Below are 23,799 nucleotides of genomic sequence, written 5' to 3'. Positions count from 1 at the left end.
AGGCCATTGTGTCACTATTGGTGTGAAATTATACACACACACATACATGCATATATATATATATATATATATATATATATATATATATATATATATTAGGGCTGTGTATCACCAACAATGTCACGATACGATACGCATCACGATACTAAAGCCACGATACGATACGTATCACGATATGGTTCAATTTAGAATTTAAATTTATTTTGAGCAGAGTTTAGTAACAGTAATATGTGTTTATTGAATAACCAGTGTTATAACAGTCGTGATAACTGAAAAACTATTTTGTTTTTGTCATTAAAAAAAAACAATGATTTAAATTAAATATAAAAAAATTGTCACAAAAAAGCTTCTTTTAAAAGCTTGCTTTTAAAGTCACTCCCTCAGTAACTGAATTGACAATTATAGTGACACTGAAGCATATCAACAAAGCTCAATGACTAATTTCACTTGCAACAGTAAGTTGACTGTAAGAAAACTAAGTTGGTTAATTATATCGGCTATAATATTATAATAATGTCTATACTGCCTGTTTTTTTCCATCTGTAAAAATGATTTTTTTGGATATCAACTCAAAATATGTTCTAGAACAACATTTTTTTTATTAACGTGGTCTACAAAATATGGGCTACATGAGTTTACAATACACACTCAACAATAAGGTTCATTTATTAAACATCAGATAATGTATTAACATGAACTAACCATGAGCAATACATACTGTATTAGTTCATCTTTGTTAATGTTAGTTATTAAAAAATACAGTTGTTGATTGTTTGTTCATGTTGGTTTACAGTGCATTAACTAATGTTAACAAGATGATGCGATGTGACTGCAAAGGGCACTTTCACTTTCACGATCAAAGTGCACGCCACTGATAAGCATTGTAAATGCAGTATTACAGTATACACATACCAATGAAATGCGCAGGTCTCCTCTCGTGCGTCCTCCCCACTGGACGAGGCCAATATCACTTTCGTTTCACTTTCAGATATCTCTATTATATATGTCATCACTGCTTTTACCTTTCTAGATGTAATTACCGAAATCAAAACAATCCATAAACTATATCCTCACGAAAACTTAAGTCAAGCCAGCTCGCGCGTCAACCTGAGAGATCGGCCTCCAAATTTCTCGGTTTCTAAATGGACGGTTTGGCTTGATTGACAAACGCTAACGTTCGGGCATGATTTATATACCATCGACCTGTCCTAAAACGTTAGCAAGCTTTGATCGATGATTTGGAGATCGCGTGTTTCTCCGTTCGAGAGCGCATTTCCTGTTCACATTCGCGACAAAACAGCTGATTATTTACGAATGAAAGCTCACAGAAACGTGAATGTCTGCTTGCATTGCTTGCTAGCGTCAATTGACATCACGTGATTGGCTAGATTTAAAAGCAAGACAGACTCGATACGGCAGCTGCTGTATCGATACGCGCATCGTCAGGAGTTCATGACGATGTATCGTTGTATCGATATTCTGAGCACAGCCCTAATATATATATATATATATATATATACAGTACAGTCCAAAAGTTTGGAACCACTAAGAATTTTAATGTTTTTAAAAGAAGTTTCGTCTGCTCACCAAGGCTACATTTATTTAATTAAAAATACAGTAAAAATCAGTAATATTGTGAAATATTATTACAATTTAAAATAACTGTGTACTATTTAAATATATTTCACAAAGTAATTTATTCCTGTGATGCAAAGCTGAATTTTCAGAATCGTTACTCCAGTCTTCAGTGTCACATGATCCTTCAGAAATCATTCTAATATGCTGATTTGCTGCTCAATAAACATTTATGATTATTTTCAATGTTGAAAACAGTTGTGTACTTTTTTTTTCAGGATTCCTTGATGAATAGAAAGTTCAAAAGAACAGCATTTATCTGAAATACAAAGCTTCTGTAGCATTATACACTACCGTTCAAAAATTTGGGGTCAGTAAGATTTTTTATTTTTATTTTTTTGAAAAGAAATTAAAGAAATGAATACTTTTATTCAGCAAGGATGCATTAAATCAATCAAAAGTGGCAGTAAAGACATTTATAATGTTACAAAAGATTAGATTTCAGATAAACACTGTTCTTTTGAACTTTCTATTCATCAAATAATCCTGAAAAAAAAAATTGTACACAAATATTTTGTACAATTGTACACATTAAATGTTTCTTGAGCAGCAGATCAGCATATTAGAATGATTTCTGAAGGATCATGTGACACTGAAGACTGGCGTAATATGCTGAAAATTCAGCTTTGCCATCACAGGAATAAATTACTTTGTCAAATATATTCAAATAGAAAACAGTTATTTTAAATTGTAATAATATTTCACAATATTACTGTTTTTACTGTATTTTTAATTAAATAAATGTAGCCTTGGTGGGCAGACGAAACTTCTTTTAAAAACATTAAAAATCTTAGTGGTTCCAAACTTTTGGACTGTACTGTATATATATATACCAGACTCTTATGTTTAGGTTCACTTTAATGACAATAAAAAGATTAATAGTCAGTTATTGAAATGCCTTATTTTCAAAAATGTCACTTTAGTCGATTCATTGGTATTTAACAAATTTGACTATTTTTTCAAAAGTCCATATGTGCTTTTTTCACCTCCATTCCACCTCTTTGGACAAAAAAAGTCAGTTTCTGTCAGTTTTACAGCAGCAAAAGGAATACTATTGTGTTTACTAGCATGTTACTCACGAAATCTTGTCATTGCCACTGTAACAATGGACAAAACATGATAAAAACTTGCAGCTCGGCAATTGAAAGCCGACTCATACGCACACCGTCATTCATCTTGAAATCATATGGTTTGATTTGCATCTTCCAATTGGTTCATCTGTGGAGTTGTTAGAGCCTTTTGCTCATGTAGTGAAGTGGCGTTTAGCAGTTTCTGCAAACAAACGGTATTTCTGAATGGGCATGACGCTGGGATTTAGCAGATTTGAAGAGAAAGTATTTGATGAACGTATACTAGCTATGTGCAGAGAGCATATCATTTTTGATGGAGGTGACATTTAGTGGCTTGCAACTGAACTCTTCATATATTAATGACAACACAAATTTTGTTATTCTGGGCCATAATCGCACAAACTTATCTTGGGTTGTTGACACTGGTGTGGCATTATCTCATTCTAACCTTGACTCATAATAGCCAGATGCACAATAACTCAGATCTATGACTTTATATGCCAAAGCTTTATACGTCCAAAGTCTCGGCTGCTTCTGAGACTCTGTGAGGGTGATTTCACCTCAGGCCATCAGTAAATATCACTGGCTGCATCCTGCTGACCACAGATGAGAATGAAATGGCTTCCCATCAGGACATCCGCCCTTTCAGTAACTTGCAGTCTGCCTGAGAGCGCAGCAGCACACCACGGTCCGAGACATTTCCACATCATTAGCTGTCATGAGACCGTCTCAGAGGGATGATGCGAGGCCGTTACGCTGATCTGAGAGCTCTTCATATTTTCAGTTAATATTTGATGAGAATGGAGGCGTTTCATAGTGTTTCATAAAGTAAACAGAGCAGGTGTGACCTCTGGCCAAAAAACAAATTTAGCTTTTATACTCAAGAAATCTTTCACCTCTGAAACTACTTTCCTGCTGATGCAATCAAGGATGTAGGGGCAGGGGAAAAAAATTAACCAATATTATTGCAGTGTTGAAACACTGATGTCAGCTATAGATAATGATGTGCATACAATGATTTTTCTATGTAGCTGTTTATTTAATCAGGGTTAAGCAGGGTTGCTAATGCAAAGCCAAAATGTACAAATGACTAAACATATGATCAGTTGCTTTGGATACAATCAGGCCATCTCACAATGACTATATCAGCATATAAGCACTGACTTCACTGCTTTACAACAACATATGCATTGTTGCAGAGAAAAATCTAACATAGAAAGGATCTGCTCCTTTAGTCTTTTTATTCGGCAATGCACAAGTGTTTGCTGTGAAACACTATTGCAATACGCAAATTATTTTAAAAAACATAAAAAGGTCAAGACCCCAACTAAAACAAACCCTGACCACCACAATGGTGGCATAATTTATTGACCAATAAAACACCAACATTTAAACCTCTGTTAATTCTCAATAAGAAATTATTTAGACATGTGACAGAAATAAAGTCAATATGGTTAGTAATAAGTAAATCAGATCAGTTATTCTGCTTGTTAACAGCAGGTGTTCATCATTAATGTTCAATCATCCCTTAATTAATAGCTTAATTATCCCATTAACTTTAACTCTGCTTCAGTGTTATTTTAACACTATTCAGAGAGGGACCAAATGTTGATTTAACGCTGTGGATTTTACTGTGCAGACTGTTAGTGTCAACACAAGATCCAGGATCACTGTATTGAAACATAAGATAAAAATTACTTTTCCCTAGTATAAAAATCCGGAGTCAACACCATGTTTCTTGTTGTTAACTCACTTGTGAGCGTAGCCGTCCGGTGAGGTGGTCAGGTTGACCTGCATGACTGTTTGGAACTCGGTCTCGTTGCAGCAGTACTTGAAGGCTGTGTTGTTATGGTGACAGCAGAACATGTACGTCTTGTTGTCCGAGAGACGGGGACAGTGGAATCCAAAGTGATAGCGCTCCTTGTGGTCGAAGTAAGGCTCACACACCCGAAAGTGAGCAGAGAAAGCTGTGCGAGAAGACAACGATAAACAGGACTGTTACATGTGGTGTTGGATTGTAGACTGACTTACTGAAGGGATAGTTCACCCAAATCATATTTTGAAGAATATGGGTAAACAAAAGGTTGATGGGCCCCATTGACTTCCATAGTATGGGAGGAAAAGAAGATATGGAGGTCAATGGCGCCCATCAACTTTTTGGTTTGCACACTACTCCAAAGATAATATAATATAATATAATATAATATAATATAATATAATATAATATAATATAATAAATATAATATAATATAATGGTCCATTGGTTATTTTGCTTAGATGAGAAAAAAAGGACAATTATAATCAGATTTTTTGTAAAAAAAAAAAATAAAAAAAATAAAATATGTCATATTAAAGAAATGCCAGATTCATGGTCACTTTGTGAGTTTTTCACTTTAATGCAATAATGCATGGATTCAGGCAGGATTTGAGCATTCATTGCTTGCTTGAGGACCACAGCTTAACATGTTTTTGTGCATTAGCCATCATTTCAATTTCAAACCACTGATCTTCAGCCAAGTCTTTTAATTAATAAGATAGTGAATAACTGAATTTTAGTTATAATTCAACCCTGATTTAATGATGCTCACCACATTTAGTGGACCTCTCAGAAATGGAAATGGAATTGGATGGTATTCTGAAGCATAAAAACGTGCTTGGAATAATTTCTCACTGATTCGGACACATGCACAAAGGAAACGCAACAAGGGTTGGTGGGTTTTTTCATATGACAGTCGTAGTTCTGCTTCATTATTCATCTCCGAATTCAAAACAGAGAGTGACAGCGAGGTCTGAGCGGCTAACCCGTGTTGACACGATTCACCCTGAACAACTCAAACACAACAACAGCTCACAGACATCATGCTAGAAAGGGTAGTTTTCATCCCAGTCAGCACCACACTTGTTTTGAATTTTAATTTCTATGCGATTTAGCCTAATTAGCTCAGATAAAAAACGAAACCTTCATTTCCTTTCAGACGAAGGTCTTTATGATAAATCTTCATGCTTCATCTACGACTCATGTAGTTAAATAAAATGTTCTTCAATTTCAGCTCAAGTTTGTATTCTTTCAGGCTCAACCAGAATTAATTAGACAAATGTGAGAGGAACAATAACTAGAGCTTAAGTTTCAAAACTAATTTAAATAGGGTGCAAATTATGAGGGTTTTGAGGTGGTTTAATTAAGTCTTGAAGAAAGATAACACAAAAGGCTGGGAGTCTGAAGATTTACAAATATTAAACATTCTCTATGTATCACATAATGAACATTTCGAAAAAATGTTTTTTGGGGGGGGGTTGGGTAATCAATGCTACTTCACCAATAGACCATATAAAATATGTAACAAGCACGTTTAAACAACAATAAAATCAGAAATGGACTTTAACTGTTAAATCAGCATTTGACGAATGAGCCAGCGTGTTATTGTTGTTTTTCACACAACAGCGGAGACAACTTTTGGTCATACTACGAATAAGAGTAAGACATCATTCAAAACTGTAAAGGGTCTTCTTTTATTTGTGTGCACTCACAATAACAACAAAATGTTGTATTTTTGTACAATAAAGAAAACAAATATGCACTTTCTGCCGTCTCGGTCTCCTTTCTGGAGCGCATCACAATAATGAACCGAAACTTAATGTATTTATTTTCATGAATAATAATAATAAAAAAAACTTTTTTAATTAAACCCCCACATTGGCACAACGTCTAAAGACTCGTGACACCATCGTTGTTTGCTTCATGATGATTTTCTCCATGCTGTCCAAGACTTTAAACTCTGCTGCGGGGAGAATGACTCACGCCTGTCTTTAATAATTAAAGAGGTTTTTCGATTTGATCCAGCTTTATGACCTCTAATCTCACACAATCCCGCCACCCGATCAATGTAAAAGCTGGAAGCTTCAGTCTCCCAGCGGAGGTAAAACTCACTGCAAGACATCATCTAAAAATCAGCTCCAGATGGACAATGGACAAGACAAATTGGACAGCTTAGAGATTCTGGGAAAAGAATGGCCGCATGAGAGTAAATCTGATAAGAGGATGTTTCTTCATCTATGGGCACCTTTGTGTCCCACAGATTGATTTTTATTGAAACAAATAGTTTTTGACTTTGCTGTGGTCACTTTAAATCTGTCGTGAACCTTGTCTTTATCATTTATTTTTCCTACTTAATGTTTTGCTACATTCTTAGAATTATAATCAACACAAACACACATGCATTTACTGTGTGATTTAACTGAAAAATATTACATTTTTGCACAAATTGACTAAATTTATGACTAGTGAAGTTTAAAAATGGCCCCTAATAAATTACATTTAAATACATTTCAAATTAAATATATGAATATATTATAAAATAAATTAAAATTAAAGCATAAAAATTATATATTTGTGTGTACCGTGTTATAAAAAATGTTTTATCCCATTATAAAAATATACATTTCTAAATTCTACAACAAAACTATAAAAATCTACACAAACAAAATAAAATATTTACTGTGATTTAATTAAAAAATGTACATCAATTTTTGCAAAATATTACTAAATATTGCTCCTAAAAAAATGAAAATAAAAAAGAAACTAAAAAAAGTATTACAAATTAAATTAATAAACTAATATTTCAAATAATTTACAATGATCCAAATGTGTGAAAATATTATATATTTGTGTATATTTACAGTATAATAAATACAAATTAATTTCTAAATCTCCACTGTAAAAAGTAATACGCTCTATCTACTCAATAAAATTGTGGCAACAGATTACAAGCAATATTGTTCATTAGATTCAACATATAAGAATTGAGTTATAATTAATAAAACACCATTACAAAAACCACAAACTGACATAAAAAGCAAATGAAAACTAAATGAAACACTGATCACCATAATAGTGACCAAACATTTTCAATAAAATAAACATCAACATCTAAACCTCTGTTAATTCATGTGTTTCTCTTTCCTTCAGTGATTCTACTTGTTATCATCAGGTGTCTTCAATGTTGACAAAATAAATAAATAAATAAATAAATAAAGAGTTCTTAATTCATCTTTGACGTCTGTCTGTTATTCAGAAATTTTGTTTAAATTTTACTTAGATTTTACTCGTTTTAAATGGTTGACATTTAAGGAATTAATTTGATTAGTTCTAACTCAATTCTATTTGTTGAATTTAATTAATAATATTGCTTGTAATCTGTTGGCAAAATTTTATAGAGTAGATATAGCATATTACTTTTTACAGTGCAGGACCAATAGTGAAACATGTAGGTGCTTCTGAATACCGTGTCAGTTTTAGATATTTCTCAGGGTTTCTGATGGCTGTGTTTGAGCATATCAGCAGAACCAGGTATATAATGAACCACCGTTAAACCATCTGCACGCTTCATCTTACCTGTAGTAGACAGAACGAAAAAGATGATGGTCAGGATGTTGAAGGAGTGATGATTGGTGACACTCATCTTCTTGTCCTCCCTCAGGGGAGGATGGAGACATGAAGCCTGACAGCTTCAGCTGCTTCCAGATGTCATCTTTATCTCCAGCTTCTGTTCATGACTGTGACAGTTTGCCAGCACACCTGTAGCGGAAGAGGGCAGGTGTTATGATCACGCCAAGACATCTGTACGGTTCGATCTGGCATTGCTCATGTCTTTCTTTAATCCAAGATTGCACAATCCTACTACTGGAGGTTCACTTTACTTCCATCTCTGCTCCAACACACCTAGCCTTAATTTAAGTCAACCCAACCTAAAAAGCTGCCAGAACTCAAAGCCGTAATGATTATATTTACAAGATTAGCGCACATGAATGCCACCAGATTTAATTTAGGATGTTTTCCCATGCAGCTAGTTCTGGCAAGTTTCTTTCAAAGTTATGAACAAACGTTTTTTCACTAACATTAATAATATTCGTTCAAACTAGTGCTGTCAAACAATTATTCACGATTAATCGCAACCAAAATAAAAGTTTCTGCCACACTGTAAACACAAATAAGTTGGGCTAACTATGGGGTTATGATGTACTCAATTTTAAGTAAGCAGAACTATCAAGTTTTGAGTTTGTAGTACTCATGCAAGTTAATTGCTCCTAACTTGAAGCACTGAGTTAGCAAACTCATACATTTTGATAGCAATTTACATAAAAGATTTAGTTAATTAACTTTTTTATTTTGAGTTCTTGCAAATCAAATGAGTTATTATTGAGATTAAGCGAGGAATAAACAAATAAATTTACTTTGATTTTTTGCTTTTAAATATTCAAACAAACCTCAGTAACTTCTATAGAATTTCATTGAAAATTCTTAGCAAAAAAGTGACAAAAACATTTAGACCTAATGACTTAAATAATGGCGTAAATACCAGTAAAACTTAGTAAATCAAGAGGGCTCTGAGCATCTTTTTTGCACTCAAGCATGGCATTTTCTACCGGTTTTTAGTCTGAAACAAATTACCTGCTAAATCAGTTACAAGTAACATTGCCACGGATATTCCGTATCATAGCAACAAAGCGTCTCAAGCCCTCTCAAGCGCTCACAGATAGGCGTTTTCTGTGACATGCAGCTTAATTTTTCACTGCGTGTCTTTAATAAATCCTGACAGTAGGACTGCAAAATCGATTAATCGTGATTAATCACCGCCAAAATAAAAGTTTGTATATAATATATGCGTGTATAATGTAATATTGATATATTACACAAATTCATGTATGTGTGTGTATTTATATACATAATATAATATACATAGTACATGCACATGTACTTTTATTTTGGAGGCAATTAATTGCGATTAATCGATTTTATAGCCTTAAGATGTTTTGCTCTGGCGCAAGCTGTTAGTAAATCTGGCCCAAAGTAAAGTATTATAAATGAAGCCTACATTTAAATTTTTTTTTTTTTTTTTTTTAATGAAACTATAAAAAACTTTTCTAGAATTATGATGTTAATAACTCATCACATTCTGTGAAAAGGGTCCAATTGCACAGTGCGCGACAGGCTTTAGTGGGCATTGGTTTTGTACTAAATTACCAGTTGTTTTGTGGCTGATTTTGAAAGCGTTTTAAATGAAATCAGTGTGGTTAATCTCCATGCTGTGATTGTTCATTTTGAGCCTGTGATGGATATAATGTTTATTCTTGCAACTGTTTGGCAATTTCATCTCATTTGGGCTGTGTTTGCAACTGTTTGGCAATTTCATCTCATTTGGGCTCTCATTGTGCTGCTCTGTAGGAAACGGAAACCCAAGACAAATCCCAGACACATTTGTTCTTTCTCTCAGTGTTTTGCTCTTCCTTGTTTTCTGTGCATTCTGTGGATGAAGGCAGATCTAAAAAAATATCCTTGTGGAAGATGATATGTTGTTGGGTTTATTTCTCAAAACACTATACATCTGTTAGTTTAGTTGCTGGGGAAGATGAATGGAGCTTCTGCTACAGGCCTGTGTGAGTTTCTGCTTTTGATCTCAGTCACTGAAGTGGAGTGGGATTCCCCAACAGTTTGACAAAACAAGTTCATGCTTGACACGCAGGTATGTTTAATGCGTCGAATGGCATTTAAGTGGCTCTCTTTAAAGCAGAACATGTTGAACTCAGCAATATCAGGTTATGCAGCCTTTACATAGAATGGAGCCATGTGATTGGACAGGAGGGGATCATGATGTCAGCTAAAAAGTTTCTACATTTTGATGAAACATTATAAAGCCTGTATTTATAATGTGCACAATAACATTTATTTATGTTTAAATAGTTGTAAATGTGGTAGTTTATAACTTTTGTAATTAAATTATTTTATGTACAGGTGTTAGTCATATAATTAGAATATCATCAAAAAGTTGATTTATTTCACTAATTCCATTTAAAAAGTGAAACTTGTATATTATATTCATTCATTACACACAGACTGATATATTTCAAATGTTTATTTCTTATAATTTTTATGATTATAACTGACAACTAAGGAAAATCCCAAATTCAGTATCTCAGAAAATTAGAATATTACTTAAGACCAATACAAACAAAGGATTTTTAGAAATCTTGGCCAACTGAAAAGTATGAACATGAAAAGTATGAGCATGTACAGCACTCAATACTTAGTTGGGGCTCCTTTTGCCTGAATTACTGCAGCAATGAGGCGTGGCATGGAGTCGATCAGTCTGTGGCACTGTTCAGGTGTTATGAGAGCCCAGGTTGCTCTGATAGTGGCCTTCAGCTCTTCTGCATTGTTGGGCATATCGCATCTTCCTCTTCACAATACCCCATAGATTTTCTATGGGGATAAGGTCAGGCGAGTTTGCTGGCCAATTAAAAACAGGGATACCATGGTCCTTAAACCAGGTACTGGTAGCTTTGGCACTGTGTGCAGGTGCCAAGTCCTGTTGGAAAATGAAATCTGCATCTCCATAAAGTTGGTCAGCAGCAGGAAGCATGAAGTGCTCTAAAACTTCCTGGTATACGGCTGCATTGACCTTGGACCTCAGAAAACACAGTGGACCAACACCAGCAGATGACATGGCACCCCAAACCCATCTCTTGCATACATCTGTGCGTAGTGGTTCTTGAAGCACTGACTCCGGCTGCAGTCCACTCTTTGTGAATCTCCCCCACATTTTTGAATGGATTTTGTTTCACAATCCTCTCCAGGGTGCGGTTATCCCTATTGCTTGTACACTTTTTTCTACCACATCTTTTCCTTCCCTTCGCCTCTCTATTAATGTGCTTGGACACAGAGCTCTGTGAACAGCCAGCCTCTTTTGCAATGAACTTTTGTGTCTTGCCCTCCTTGTGCAAGGTGTCAATGGTCATCTTTTGGACAACTGTTAAGTCAGCAGTCTTCCCCATGATTGTGTAGCCTACAGAACTAGACTGAGAGACCATTTAAAGGCCTTTGCAGGTTTTTTGAGTTAATTAGCTGATTAGAGTGTGGCACCAGGTGTCTTCAATATTGAACCTTTTCACAATATTCTAATTTTCTGAGATACTGAATTTGGGATTTTCCTTAGTTGTCAGTTATAATCATCAAAATTAAAAGAAATTAACATTTGAAATATATCAGTCTGTGTGTAATGAATGAATATAATATACAAGTTTCACTTTTTGTGGAATTAGTGAAATAAATCAACTTTTTGATGATATTCTAATTATATGACCAGCACCTGTACTTTCTTAAAATGTTCATGGTTTTATTGTGTACAGTTCATCAGAACACATTTGTTTTATATACATTTCATCAAAATGACAACTTTAGACATTTATAAAAAGGAAGCAAGGGAAAAGGAGAAATACATTTAACTAAAAAAAAAAACTCCATAAAGTTTGTGAAACAGCTAAGATTTGAGAAAAAAATGAATTTGATATCAAGCCAGAAAAAGGATATTACACAGAAATGTCAGGAAATTGTATCCGAGAAACTTTCACATCTTTTAACTTTTATCTTAGTCAACAGAAAGGATATTTGCCTAAGCCCCAGAAATAATTATAACATTTAAAAGGATCATGCTAATCAGCTCTTAAATCATTAATAAAGGAAGTAATAAAGTACAGCAGCTAATAATACACTTGATTTAGCAGTCTTTATCTCTGTGCCAGAGTTGAAATGTTAACATGAAATATTAGACTGCGCCTCTGAATGTGTCAGCTGTCTTCATGAGAACATTTGTGCCGAGAGGCTTTCTGTTGATTATGAACGGAGCGAGAACAAGCCAAGAACATCATGTAATATTTTTAGTATTTTAATTTGGTGTTGAGTGTCAGAATGTGACATTTCTCCTTTTCTACCGAATTCATAACTCGCTATTGTTCCTCTTTCTCTGCAGTGATTGCTTCTGAAAAACAGCATTTTTCTTTTTCTCCTTTACTGATAATGTCCAGCAAATTGAAATTAAAGTCCTAGGTGTAGAAGATCATGTTATCCATACATTATACTCTGGATAAGATTATTTCCTCGGCTTGGCTAGAGGGTTGTGGATGGTTGCTAGGACGTTGCTATGAAGCTTTTTGAATCTGTCGTCTATCTATCTATCTATCTATCTATCTATCTATCTATCTATCTATCTATCTATCTATCTATCTATCTATCATCTATCTATCTATCTATCTGTCGTCTGTCTGTCGTTCTATTTATTTATTTATTTATTTATATATCTGTCTGTCTGTTAATAATTTGTTTTATTCTTTATTTAATAAATCATTTGATTTACTTAGACTAAGCTAGGAAACAATACCTAGCTTAAAGGGTTAGTTCACCAAAAAATGAAAATTCTGTCATTTATTACTCACCCTCGTGGCGTTCCACACCCGTAAGACCTTCTTTCAGCACAAATGAATCAGTGTATCGAATCATGATTCAGAACGCGTGTCAAACTGCCAACGGCTGAAATCACGTGACTTTGGCGCTCCGAACAGCAGATTCGGTACACGGATTCATTTGTGCTCCGAATCTTCCTGAAGCAGTGTTTTGAAATCGGCCATCACTAAATAAGTCGTTATTTTGTTGTTTTTTTGGCGCACCAAAAATATTCTCGTCGCTTTATAATATTATTGAACCACTGTACTCACATGAACCGATTTAAATATGTTTTTAGTACCTTTATGGATCTTGAGAGATGAAGTGTCATTGCTCCCTATGGAGGCCTCATGGAGCCATCGGATTTCGACGAAAATATCTTAATTTGTGTTCTGAAGATGAACTTACGGTGTGTCTTATGAGTCTTACGGGTGTGGAACGGCATGAGGGTAAGTAATAAATGACAGAATTTTAATTTTTGGGTGAACTAACCCTTTAAATGTATAATTCATTTTAATCTGTATTTGTTTTTATAGGCTATGTATGTTTTTTTGTGTGCAAACTCTGTTTAGCATGGTCATTTGTAAGTATTGTCTTGCATCATGTTGATCTTGAATATGTTTTTTTTTTTTTTTTCTCTGTGAACAAATTAGAGATTCCCCCTGATTTCCATTTTTCCCGTTTTCCGGTTCTAAAACCGGTCTGTTCCGCCCTCTTCCTCCAGTATTACAGCTTCTTTGTGCTCTCTGAAGATAATTTTGTGTGATTCAGCACGGCTTCTAAATATATAATAATTGCTATGGTGTGACATTTTACTTTCTTAACCTTCTAACCAAGCATTAAAGCGGTTTGCTGATTGGCTTTAGGTTAATGACTGAACGGCGCTCATCACACCTAAATGTGTTTTCAGCTTGTGCTATCATAAGCTGTTGACTAACCACAACATCATGCTGTACTGAACACTGAAATAAACCTGCAGAAGTAAGTGAAACACCCACCCACTCCATGCAGACATCGTGCTGAAAAACCCAGCATGAATTTCCAGCAAGTTTATGTTTATTTGACTAGCATAGCCTTATCAGGTGCTCAACACATCACATTTGGACCAATGTAAAACAGCTTAATTTGTTTTATTGGTCCAGCTAGTTTCCCTTTTTTGGCTTTTAGGCAAGAAGACCAGCTAAAAAACAATTTAAACCAGTCAAGACCATCAAACCAACTTGCAGTAGGCTGGTTTATGCTAGTCTTTCCAGCACAACATGGCAGTTCTGGTGCTTCATGCAGGGACATCATGTTTTGCTCTTCTAATTTGGCAATAAATAAACCTGAATGATATACCGCTCGATGTGGTGGGACTTAATCAGAGTCACTGACATTCATGTCACTGTCCTGTTTTGTATAGTTGCCCTCTATCTGTGAGCTGGACCAAATGTCACGTCTGTGCGGAGCTTCATGATTAGCATCCGGTGTCTGAATTACCATAAAGTGTCCGCATTAGCATACAGTTGTCAAATTTGCTGGCTTTCTCAATTTCCAGCACTGCCTAGAAGCAAATCACAGTTTATAGGGGCGTGTGTCAATCAGAGGAGACCCCAGAGCAATCATCCCCTTTAATTGGAGGGTAAAATATGAACACTTTTTCTTTAACTCTTCCAATTCCTGTATCTCTCTCTTCTTCACATATCTTTTCACAGTGATTTAGAAACATGGCCAGAAACAACGCTGAAGTCGTTAGCTGTCAGCTGAAAGCACAAACTTGCTAACATGATGTGTCTGACCAAACCAAACACACTTCAAAATAGATTTTAATATTTTCCCCCTCAAAACAGACAGAAGCTAATTGATGTATCTGGCATCAGCAGTAATATTTATATAGTTTTTATTAGTCTTGTCAAAAGTACCGACTTTGATACCAAGTCGATACTGAAATTTTAAAAATCTGAGCACTATTGAGTGGATTCATAAACACCTCTGATTGGCTATTATGTTCACGCACTCATCAGATATGTCACATCCTTAATTTTTTTTATTATATGTGTTGTTTTCTTGCATGCTTCCAGCAAAAAACACAGCAGGTTATTGCATATACTAACCAGTCCCTCACTGAAATGCCAATTTATCACAATTTAATTTTTTTCTTTCTCCACTATTCTGTCCTATAAAGGCAAAAGCTCATAAAGATGCATTAGACACAGTTGACAGACACTAAGCTTTAGTAGACCGTGTGCATCAGTTTGATTTGACTCACTCTTGTCAGATAAAAAACAGCAAGGCTTAGACTATTGTTCCTCTGTTGCAATTTGAACCATATATTATGGTTCAATTCCTAAAAACGTTAGCAGCCAGCTAGTCTCAGCCTCGGATCGCATGCCCACGAACCGCCCACAGTCTCGTCTGATCTTATGTTGCACAGAAAACTAGAAAGCGCTTGTGAAAAGCTCCTATCCCGGATGACAGTCTTCAACAGGTGTACAGGGTTTTTTTTTTTTGCATTTCAAAGACAGTTTTGAGACACTTGGTAACAAGACAGATAGATATTCATGAGCAGAACTGTATATCCTGCTTTTTCTGTCTGTGAAATGGTCAGTATTTAACAGTTGTATATCAGTCAGGTGATCACTTCCTATCCATGTTGCGGTTCTTGGCAAGAATAAGTCTTGCCTTTAGTCAAAAGTGTGGCTGTGCATGACTAGCCAGCTGGTCAGTAAATTGTATTTACTCACTAGAGCTATTTTTCACTTGCAGTTGGTGCTTGGCATGTCTTAAAGTTGTTTTTTTTAAATGGAATAACATTCATAAAACAACTGTAAAGAGGCGTCCTGAGATTCCCCTGCTGTGTGACTGCCCGAGGCTCTGTAAATAGCCGGAAATCTGACTGTGGGATGTTTTTTTAGCCAGTCATACTGTGATGCGCTCTTTCTCTGTCAATCATTTTGAGTGACAGGGTCAGGTGTCATCGAGGTGTCTGTGGAAGGTGGGGTTTAGGAGAGAAGGGGCGGTCTAAATCAATTGCAGAAGTTAAAGGGATAGTTCACAAAAAAAAAAAAAACGATATATATATATATATATATATATATTAAATAAGTTACACTTTTAGTCACTTATTTATATGCATATTTGCTTTTTTTATCTGCATGTTTGTTTTTGCTCATTTCCATATTTATTTATTTGAAGACTTATGAAACAGTATTGTTGTGTGTATATCTGGATCATCCACAGCCCATACTAATATTGGAAGCCACACGACTTGTTTTGCAACATTTATTCCCCATGTGAGCGAGCGAGAGGTTTCCAATAGCAACTGATGTCATCCACAGGTTGATCTCAAAGTTTGGTATCCAACTTCATTAAAACAAAGTGCGCAATTTCTTTTTGCTTTGAGCTCCCCTCTTCACCCTTTGTATTTCGAACGCCTCTCCATCTCTAGAATTAAACCTAGAATATCTTCTGCGTCATTTTGCAACGGTGACAGAAGCAGTTGTATGGGGAGATTTCACCTGCACTTAATAGGAGGAATTTATTACATGACAGGGATCCAAGAGAGCGAATTATTGCACAACATAATACAGGAGCGGCGTCATATAGCACTTCCTCCAGAGCCAGTCAGACAGAGCCCACTGTGGGTGAAAACGCAAGCTATTATCTGCTCCTGTAAGAGGATTCTGTGTTCCCTACCCAGACCTTGAGAACTCCTGCAATTTATAGAGAGAAAATCTGGAATAAGGAACCTTTCTTTTGCAATGCTGTTAGTCATGCATTTTGAAGCCGAAAATTTTAAAATTCTCTTTTTGCCAGTGAGAATGTGTCTAGCCTCAAAAACTACTGTATATTCTGTTTTTTTCATCTATGCTAATGGAGAAAATTTAAGGCATGCAGTCTGTTACATAATATGATTCATCCTTTAGTTTGTAAAACAAACAGGAAGGGTGTTTACAGTAATACATTTCCAGTGGGAGCCTGGATTTAAAAGCAGAAATGTCGCTTCTTCTGTTAAAATGTGTTTATGTGAGCTGTATATTGTCCATCCAAAAGTTGGGAATTTAACTTGTGCCCAAAATTGGAATATCGCATGAATAAAGCAGTTTCCATCCCATGTGTTCAAGGGAGCAAAAGCTGCGTTTCCACTGCAGGAACTTTCCCCAGGAACTAGGGTCTTTAGGGTGGCACTTGGTGTGTTTCGACTGCAGGAACCAGGGTCTAAATGAAGTTCCGGGTAAAAATATTCCCCTCAGAAAGTCCCTGCTCACAAGGTAGTACTTTTTCAAAGTTCAGGAACTTTCAGTGGGTTGGACTTGGGCACTGAAAATGCTGAATGGTTGAGTTTGTGCAGCATTTGATTGGTTATTTGATTGGTAAACTCCACGCAGCATTTTATTTCAACCAGCATTCGGTACCAAGTCGGTACTGAAATTGTAAGCGCTGTTGATCAGATTCATAAACACCTCTGATTGGCCATTGTGTTCATGCATTCAACAGATATGTCTGTGATTGGCTACAATGATCAATGGTTCAAAAACAAGTTGTAAATAGACATCAATGACACTCTTGACCGAGCGCTTACACAGATACAATTCGGTACTTTTGACAACACTACTGTGCTACGTGTACAGTAGTGCTATATCACGCCCCTTTCTTGGTATCTTAGTATACGGTATAGTTTGCATTTTTATTTGAATAAATGATTGGATATAACTTTGCATAAGGAGTCAACAATTTCTATCATTATTCAGTGCATCTGTGTCCACTAGTCATAGACATGACTTGCGACAGCAGGAGGAAAATTTGTCCATCCACTAATTGGATCTATTTTTTTTTTTTTTACGTTTATTCATTTAATGGATGCTAAAGTCACTTTCAAGGACAACTAGTTTGCCTGATCTATACTACAGTTCAAGAGTTTGGGGTTTGTTTTTGAAAGAAGTCTCTTCTGCTCACCAAGGCTGCATTTATTTTGTCAAAAATACAGTAAAAACTGAAATTTTTTTACAATTTAAAATAACTCTTTTCTATTTAAATACATGTTAAAATGTAATTTATTCCTGTGATCAAATCTGAATTTTCTGCATCATTACTCCAGTCTTCAGTGTCACATGATCCTTCCTTCCTCAAGAAACATTTCTTATAATTATCAATGTTGAAAACAGTTGTGATGCTTAATATTTTTTTGTGGATAGCTTTTTTCTGGATGCTTTGATCGGAAAGTTCAACAGCATTTATTCGTAATATAAATCTTTTGTAAAATTATAAATGTCTTTTAACCAGTGAATTCTTGCTGGATAATAGTATTATAGTATTAATTTGTTTTCACAACAAATCCTGCCCAATTGCTTCTCAAAACTAGCCAGTTTCAGGGGGATCCCGCAGTAAAATCGGTGGTCTTGGGTTTCAGGGGTAAAATCTGCATTTTTTGCCGGGGTTCCCCTGGTAAAATTCGCATTCCAGGGGATAAATATCATGTTATTTGAGGTCATTTTGACCCACGAATATGAAAAACAACCCTCAGAAACGGTTAAAGGCCCAATTCCGCAGGAATTTTGGAACCCTAAGATGTTTAATGTTTTTAAAAGTTTCGTCTTCACCGCTACATTTATTTAATTACATTCAGTAAAAGACAGTAATATTGTGAAATATTGTTACAATTTAAAATAACTGTGTACTATTTAAATATATTTGACAAAGTAATTTATTCCTGTATCATGTTCAGACAGAGCCCACTGTGGGTGAAAACGCAAGCTATTATCTGTTCCTGTAAGAGGATTCTGTGTTTACCCAGACCTTGACCAATTTATAGAGAGAAAATCTGGAATAAGGAACCTTTCGAATATGAAATTTTGAACGAAAATTTTAAAATTCTCTTTTTGCCAGTGAGAATGTGTCTCACACTGTGAAACAGTGTTAAAGTAGCCCAATTCCGCAGGAAAACCGTGGACTTGGCAACATTGGTGTAGGCTACACTGTAAATCCGAATAAGTTGGCAAAACTCAAAAATTTTGAGGCAACTGAATGCAAATGAGTACAGCAATATAAAGCATTTAATATTGGCCTACTTGCTCTCAAACCACATGCATCACTTGTTACCATGATGGCAACTCTCCAAAAACCAACATTAACAGAAACTCTTCTAAATTCACGTAACAAAACATTAATCACTATTAAATCTCCCACAAAAAAATATTATATAACACTTAATTTTAGCATTTACTCTCCCTTTCGAGTGTCATGGGCAAAGCATGCTGGGAAATGGAAATCCCAGCCCAATTTCAGTTAAACTTAAGTTTGTATAAATTAAAAAAGTTCATAAATTCAAAACAATGAAACAGTTCAGTTGACTTCAAATATATCAGTTCTGTGAACTTGAAAAGAAAGGGCTAAAAAAGAACTTGGAAAGAAAGTGCTAAAAAGTTCATTTGACGGAACTAATTTGTTAAATTTAAGTTTGTCCTACTCAAATCAATTAATTATTTTGAGCGTTAGAGTTTACAGTGTACTTTGCAATGTTTCACAGTTTATACTTGCAAAACAGTCTGATGGCTGCATATTTTAAACATTTTTTTCACCGTGTGCTCTGCTTGCCTGCTAGGCTTCAATTGTAAGGAATATTCTAGAAACTAGATGCTTTGTCGGAACTCGTAAAAAAACCCTTTGGCTCTAAATCTGGAACACATTGTCTTTGCTCTAAAACTATAAGCAGTTCAAGTTTAACAGCGCCCCTGTGACAGTAGTTCTGCTTTAGTCTCAACAGGGGATTCAGACGAGCTCAGCGTCTATCTAACAGTAATCATCACACACACGAAAACAGAATGAGACAGCAGAGGCTCAAGGGATCACAGATATGATGGACTCACTCTCTCTCCTTATCTGAAACTGCATGTGTAGCTTTGCCCCCGGCTGCGGTTTTGTCCGCTTCTGTATGTTTGGTTTGTTTAGTTGCAGTATTTCCTGACTGTGGCTCTAAATAGCTGTGACCCAGTGACACACAGCTGGACAGGCCCTGTAGGACTGATATTCAACTTGACAGTTTCACTTTAATGTTATAAAAATAAAACGCTGGTGTGCAGTGAATTAAAAACTTATTTTAGGGGAAAAAAATAACTTTTACAAAAAATTATCTTGGCAATAAATCAAAAGCCAATGTGTACTTTATTTTTCAATGAGTACATTTTGAAATCTATTAAAATCTGCATATTAAATTGAATTTTTCTTGCATGCTTAGAAAATAGTTTTATGTTAAATTCCCCACAGTTTGTAGTAGTGAATTCAACATTTGCACTACTTTTTTCAGTGCAAAACTATTTATTTATTTATTTGCTTATTTACTTATGTGCTTACTTTGCTTATTTATCTGATTGTTTATTTGCTTTTTGCTGTTTATTTATTTTACTTGTTTGCTTATTTACTTATTTTGCTTATTTGCTTATTTATGTGCATATTTAATTTTCTTATTTACTTATTTGTGTGCTTATTTATTTGTGCTTATTTATTTGGCTTTTTTATCTATTTACCTGCTTATTGCTTTTTTGCTGTTTATTTATTTTGCTTGTTTGCTTATTTATTTACTTTTTTTTTTTTTTTGCTTATTTGCTTATTTACATGAATATTTATTTTTATTATTTACTTATTTGTGTTCTTATTTATTTTGCTCATTTGTTTATATACAGTACAGTCCAAAATTTTGGAACCACTAAGATGTTTAATGTTTTTAAAAGAAGTTTCGTCTACTCACCAAGGCTACATTTATTTAATTACAAATTCAGTAAAAGACAGTAATATTGTGAAATATTGTTACAATTTAAAATAACTGTGTACTATTTAAATATATTTGACAAAGTAATTTATTCCTGTGATGCAAAGCTGAATTTTCAGCATCGTTACTCCAGTCTTCAGTGTCACATGATCCTTCAGAAATCATTCTAATATGCTGATTTGCTGCTCAATAAACATTTATGATTATTTTCAATGTTGAAAACAGTTGTGTACTTTTTTTTTCAGGATTCCTTGATGAATAGAAAGTTCAAAAGAACAGCATTTATCTGAAATACAAAGCTTCTGTAGCATTATACACTACCGTTCAAAAGTTTGGGGTCAGTAAGAATTTTTGTTTTTATTTTTTTGAAAAGAAATTAAAGAAATGAATACTTTTATTCAGCAAGGATGCATTAAATCAATCAAAAGTAAAGATATTTATAATGTTACAAAAGATTAGATTTCAGATAAACACTGTTCTTTTGAACTTTCTATTCATCAAATAATCCTGAAAAAAAAAAAATTGTACACAAATATTTTGTACAATTGTACACATTAAATGTTTCTTGAGCAGCAGATCAGCATATTAGAATGATTTCTGAAGGATCATGTGACACTGAAGACTGGAGTAATGATGCTGAAAATTCAGCTTTGCCATCACAGGAATAAATTACTTTGTGAAATATATTCAAATAGAAAACAGTTATTTTAAATTGTAATAATATTTCACAATATTACTGTTTTTTACTGTATTTTTAATTAAATAAATGTAGCCTTGGTGAGCAGACGAAACTTCTTTTAAAAACATTAAAAATCTTAGTGGTTCCAAACTTTTGGACTGTACTGTATGTGTTTGTTTATTTTGCTTATTTATCTGCTTGTTTATTTGCTTGTTGCTGTTTATTTATTTTGCTTGTTTACATATTTTTATTTTGTTTATTTATGTACATATTTATTTTTCTTATTTACTTTGCTTATTTACTTATATGTATCTATATATTTTGCTCATTTATTTATTTATGTGTTTATTTATTTAGCTTATTTACTTATTAGTGGTGCTTTTTGTGGTTTATTTATTTACAATCCATTTTAGCAGCAGGGATATTTTTTATTACTCTATATGTCCAAAACTGTATTTTTTCATAAAAAAAAAATAACATATTGTTGCAACATTTTGCCAAAATCAACATTTGGTGCTATACAGGATATTTAAGACAATATTGGCTGATTAGACGGCAATACCATTTGGATGTGTGCTAATCCCATAGGTGACCTATTTTGATCTCAAAAAGGTGAGTTCTCACTGAAAGGTGAGGAGTTTGCATCTATGCCAGGGTGCAAAATGCACTGGAATAGCGCTGCACAGCATGTAAAATAATGTAATTTGTCATTCTTTTCAGCACAAACATGCATTTTTTTATGTAAATTAGTGTTGTTAGAGATTGAGTCTTTTTTATTAAACTCTTTTGCATAGCACAATTAATGTTAATGCCCACAGAAAGTGGGCAGTAAACAATTTTATTTAAAAGACGTTTGTATACATTATTTCTAGTGATCACGTTTGTATACATTATTTCAGTAATTCATCAAAGGATGATCAAATAATGGTGAAGTGCTTTAAAATAGAGTATACAACCTTGAATTGGGTACTACAACAGAGCACGGCGCTATTGGTGTTTATATGTACACGCGATTCACAGCTATTAATGGTTATGCATTAAAAACTGATTATTCACACTGTGTTAACAAGGCTTGTGATAGTGTGGATAACCCTCATTTCTCCTCTCTAATTCAGTAATGACTCTGGGATATGAACCCATCACTGAGCAGAGATGCTCTGGAGAGTCTTTGTGATGGAGGGGTTAGAAACAGAATGTGGGAGTCAAATAATTAAACTTGTATGTATAATGAACACAGATTAGATGGCATGTGACTCTTAAATTGAATTTGTGCATCTTTAATCTAATGTAGGGCATTCTGAACAAATGCACCACATGTGTGTTTGTTGATATTCGTTATTTCCATAGAAACTGTTGTCTCATCCATTTATATGACTTTAATTATTCCAACAAGGGTACAGTTGCACTAATTGTTTAGCAAGTACTCTCTTTTAAACCTTATTAAAAGGATACTTTACCCCAAAAGTTCAGATTCTGTCATCATTTTATTCATCCTCATGTTGTTCCACATTTGACTTCAAAATAACTCTGGTAGTTGCCTAGCCATTACTAAGTGGTTTCTGTGGTCTCCAGGTGGTTGTCAGGCCATTACTAGATGGTTTCTAGGATGTTCTGGTAAGTTTGTATGATGTTTTTGGGCGTTCTGGTTGTTGCCAAGGTGTTACTAGGTAGTTTCTAGGGTGTCTAGGTGGTTGCTAGGATGATACTTGGTGGTTTATAGAATGTTCTGGTGGTTGCTAAGCCACTACTAGGTGTTTTCTAGGGTGTTCTGGTTGGTTTCTATGTTGACTTGGGTGTTCTGGTTGTTGCCAAGGTGTTACTAGGTAGTTTCTAGGGTGTCTAGGTGGTTGCTAGGATGATAATTAGTGGTTTGTAGAATGTTCTGGTGGTTGCTAAGCCACTACTAGGTGTTTTCTAGGGTGTTCTGGTTGTTGCCAAGGTGTTACTAGGTAGTTTCTAGGGCGTTCTAGTTGGTTTGTATCATGTTTTGGGTGTTCTGATTGTTGCCAAGGTGTTACTAGGTGGTTGCCAGGCTGCTACTAGGTGGTTTGTTGAATGTTCTAGTGGTTGCTAAGCCGTTACTAGGTGGTTTCTAGGGTGTTCTTGTTGGTTGGTTTGTATGATATTTTGGGTTTTTTGTTTGTTGCCAAGGTGTTACTAGGTGGTTGCCAGGCTGCTACTAGATGGTTTGTAGAATGTTCTAGTGGTTGCTTAGCCATTACTAGGTGGTTTCTAGGGTGTTCTGGGTAGTTGCTAGGCAGTCAATAGGTCTCTCCCCAAGTCTGTGATATTTTGGCCATAGATATCTTCAGTGAAAGATGGCTTTTCTTCCCAGCTGTTTTCCTTGTGAAAATCCAGTCTACTGCACCTCCACTGAACCAGCCATTGTTTGTTTGTC

General features: G+C 34.9%; 1 protein-coding gene across 3 annotated transcripts in view; it reads right to left on the bottom strand.

Moving 5' to 3' along the window:
• The window catches only part of shisal1b (shisa like 1b), a 40,444-nt gene that overhangs the window by 12,489 nt on the left and 4,156 nt on the right, over positions 1–23,799 (bottom strand). For 2 of the 3 annotated variants that reach the window (XM_048158996.1, XM_048158998.1), the window contains exons 2-3: positions 8,098–8,280; positions 4,459–4,672 (exon numbers count right to left, since the gene is read on the bottom strand). In XM_048158996.1, the coding sequence (XP_048014953.1) occupies positions 4,459–4,672; positions 8,098–8,164 (281 nt within the window). In that variant the 5' untranslated portion in view covers positions 8,165–8,280. Of the gene's footprint in view, positions 1–4,458; positions 4,673–8,097; positions 8,281–12,971; positions 13,032–23,799 lie in introns of those variants that run through there. The other variant, XM_048158997.1, reaches the window with a different exon arrangement.

This window comes from Megalobrama amblycephala, linkage group LG15, assembly GCF_018812025.1.
Source record: "Megalobrama amblycephala isolate DHTTF-2021 linkage group LG15, ASM1881202v1, whole genome shotgun sequence".
Lineage (NCBI taxonomy): Eukaryota > Metazoa > Chordata > Actinopteri > Cypriniformes > Xenocyprididae > Megalobrama > Megalobrama amblycephala.
Note: the sequence above shows the minus strand (reverse complement) of the source record. Positions and strands in the feature narration are given on the sequence as shown.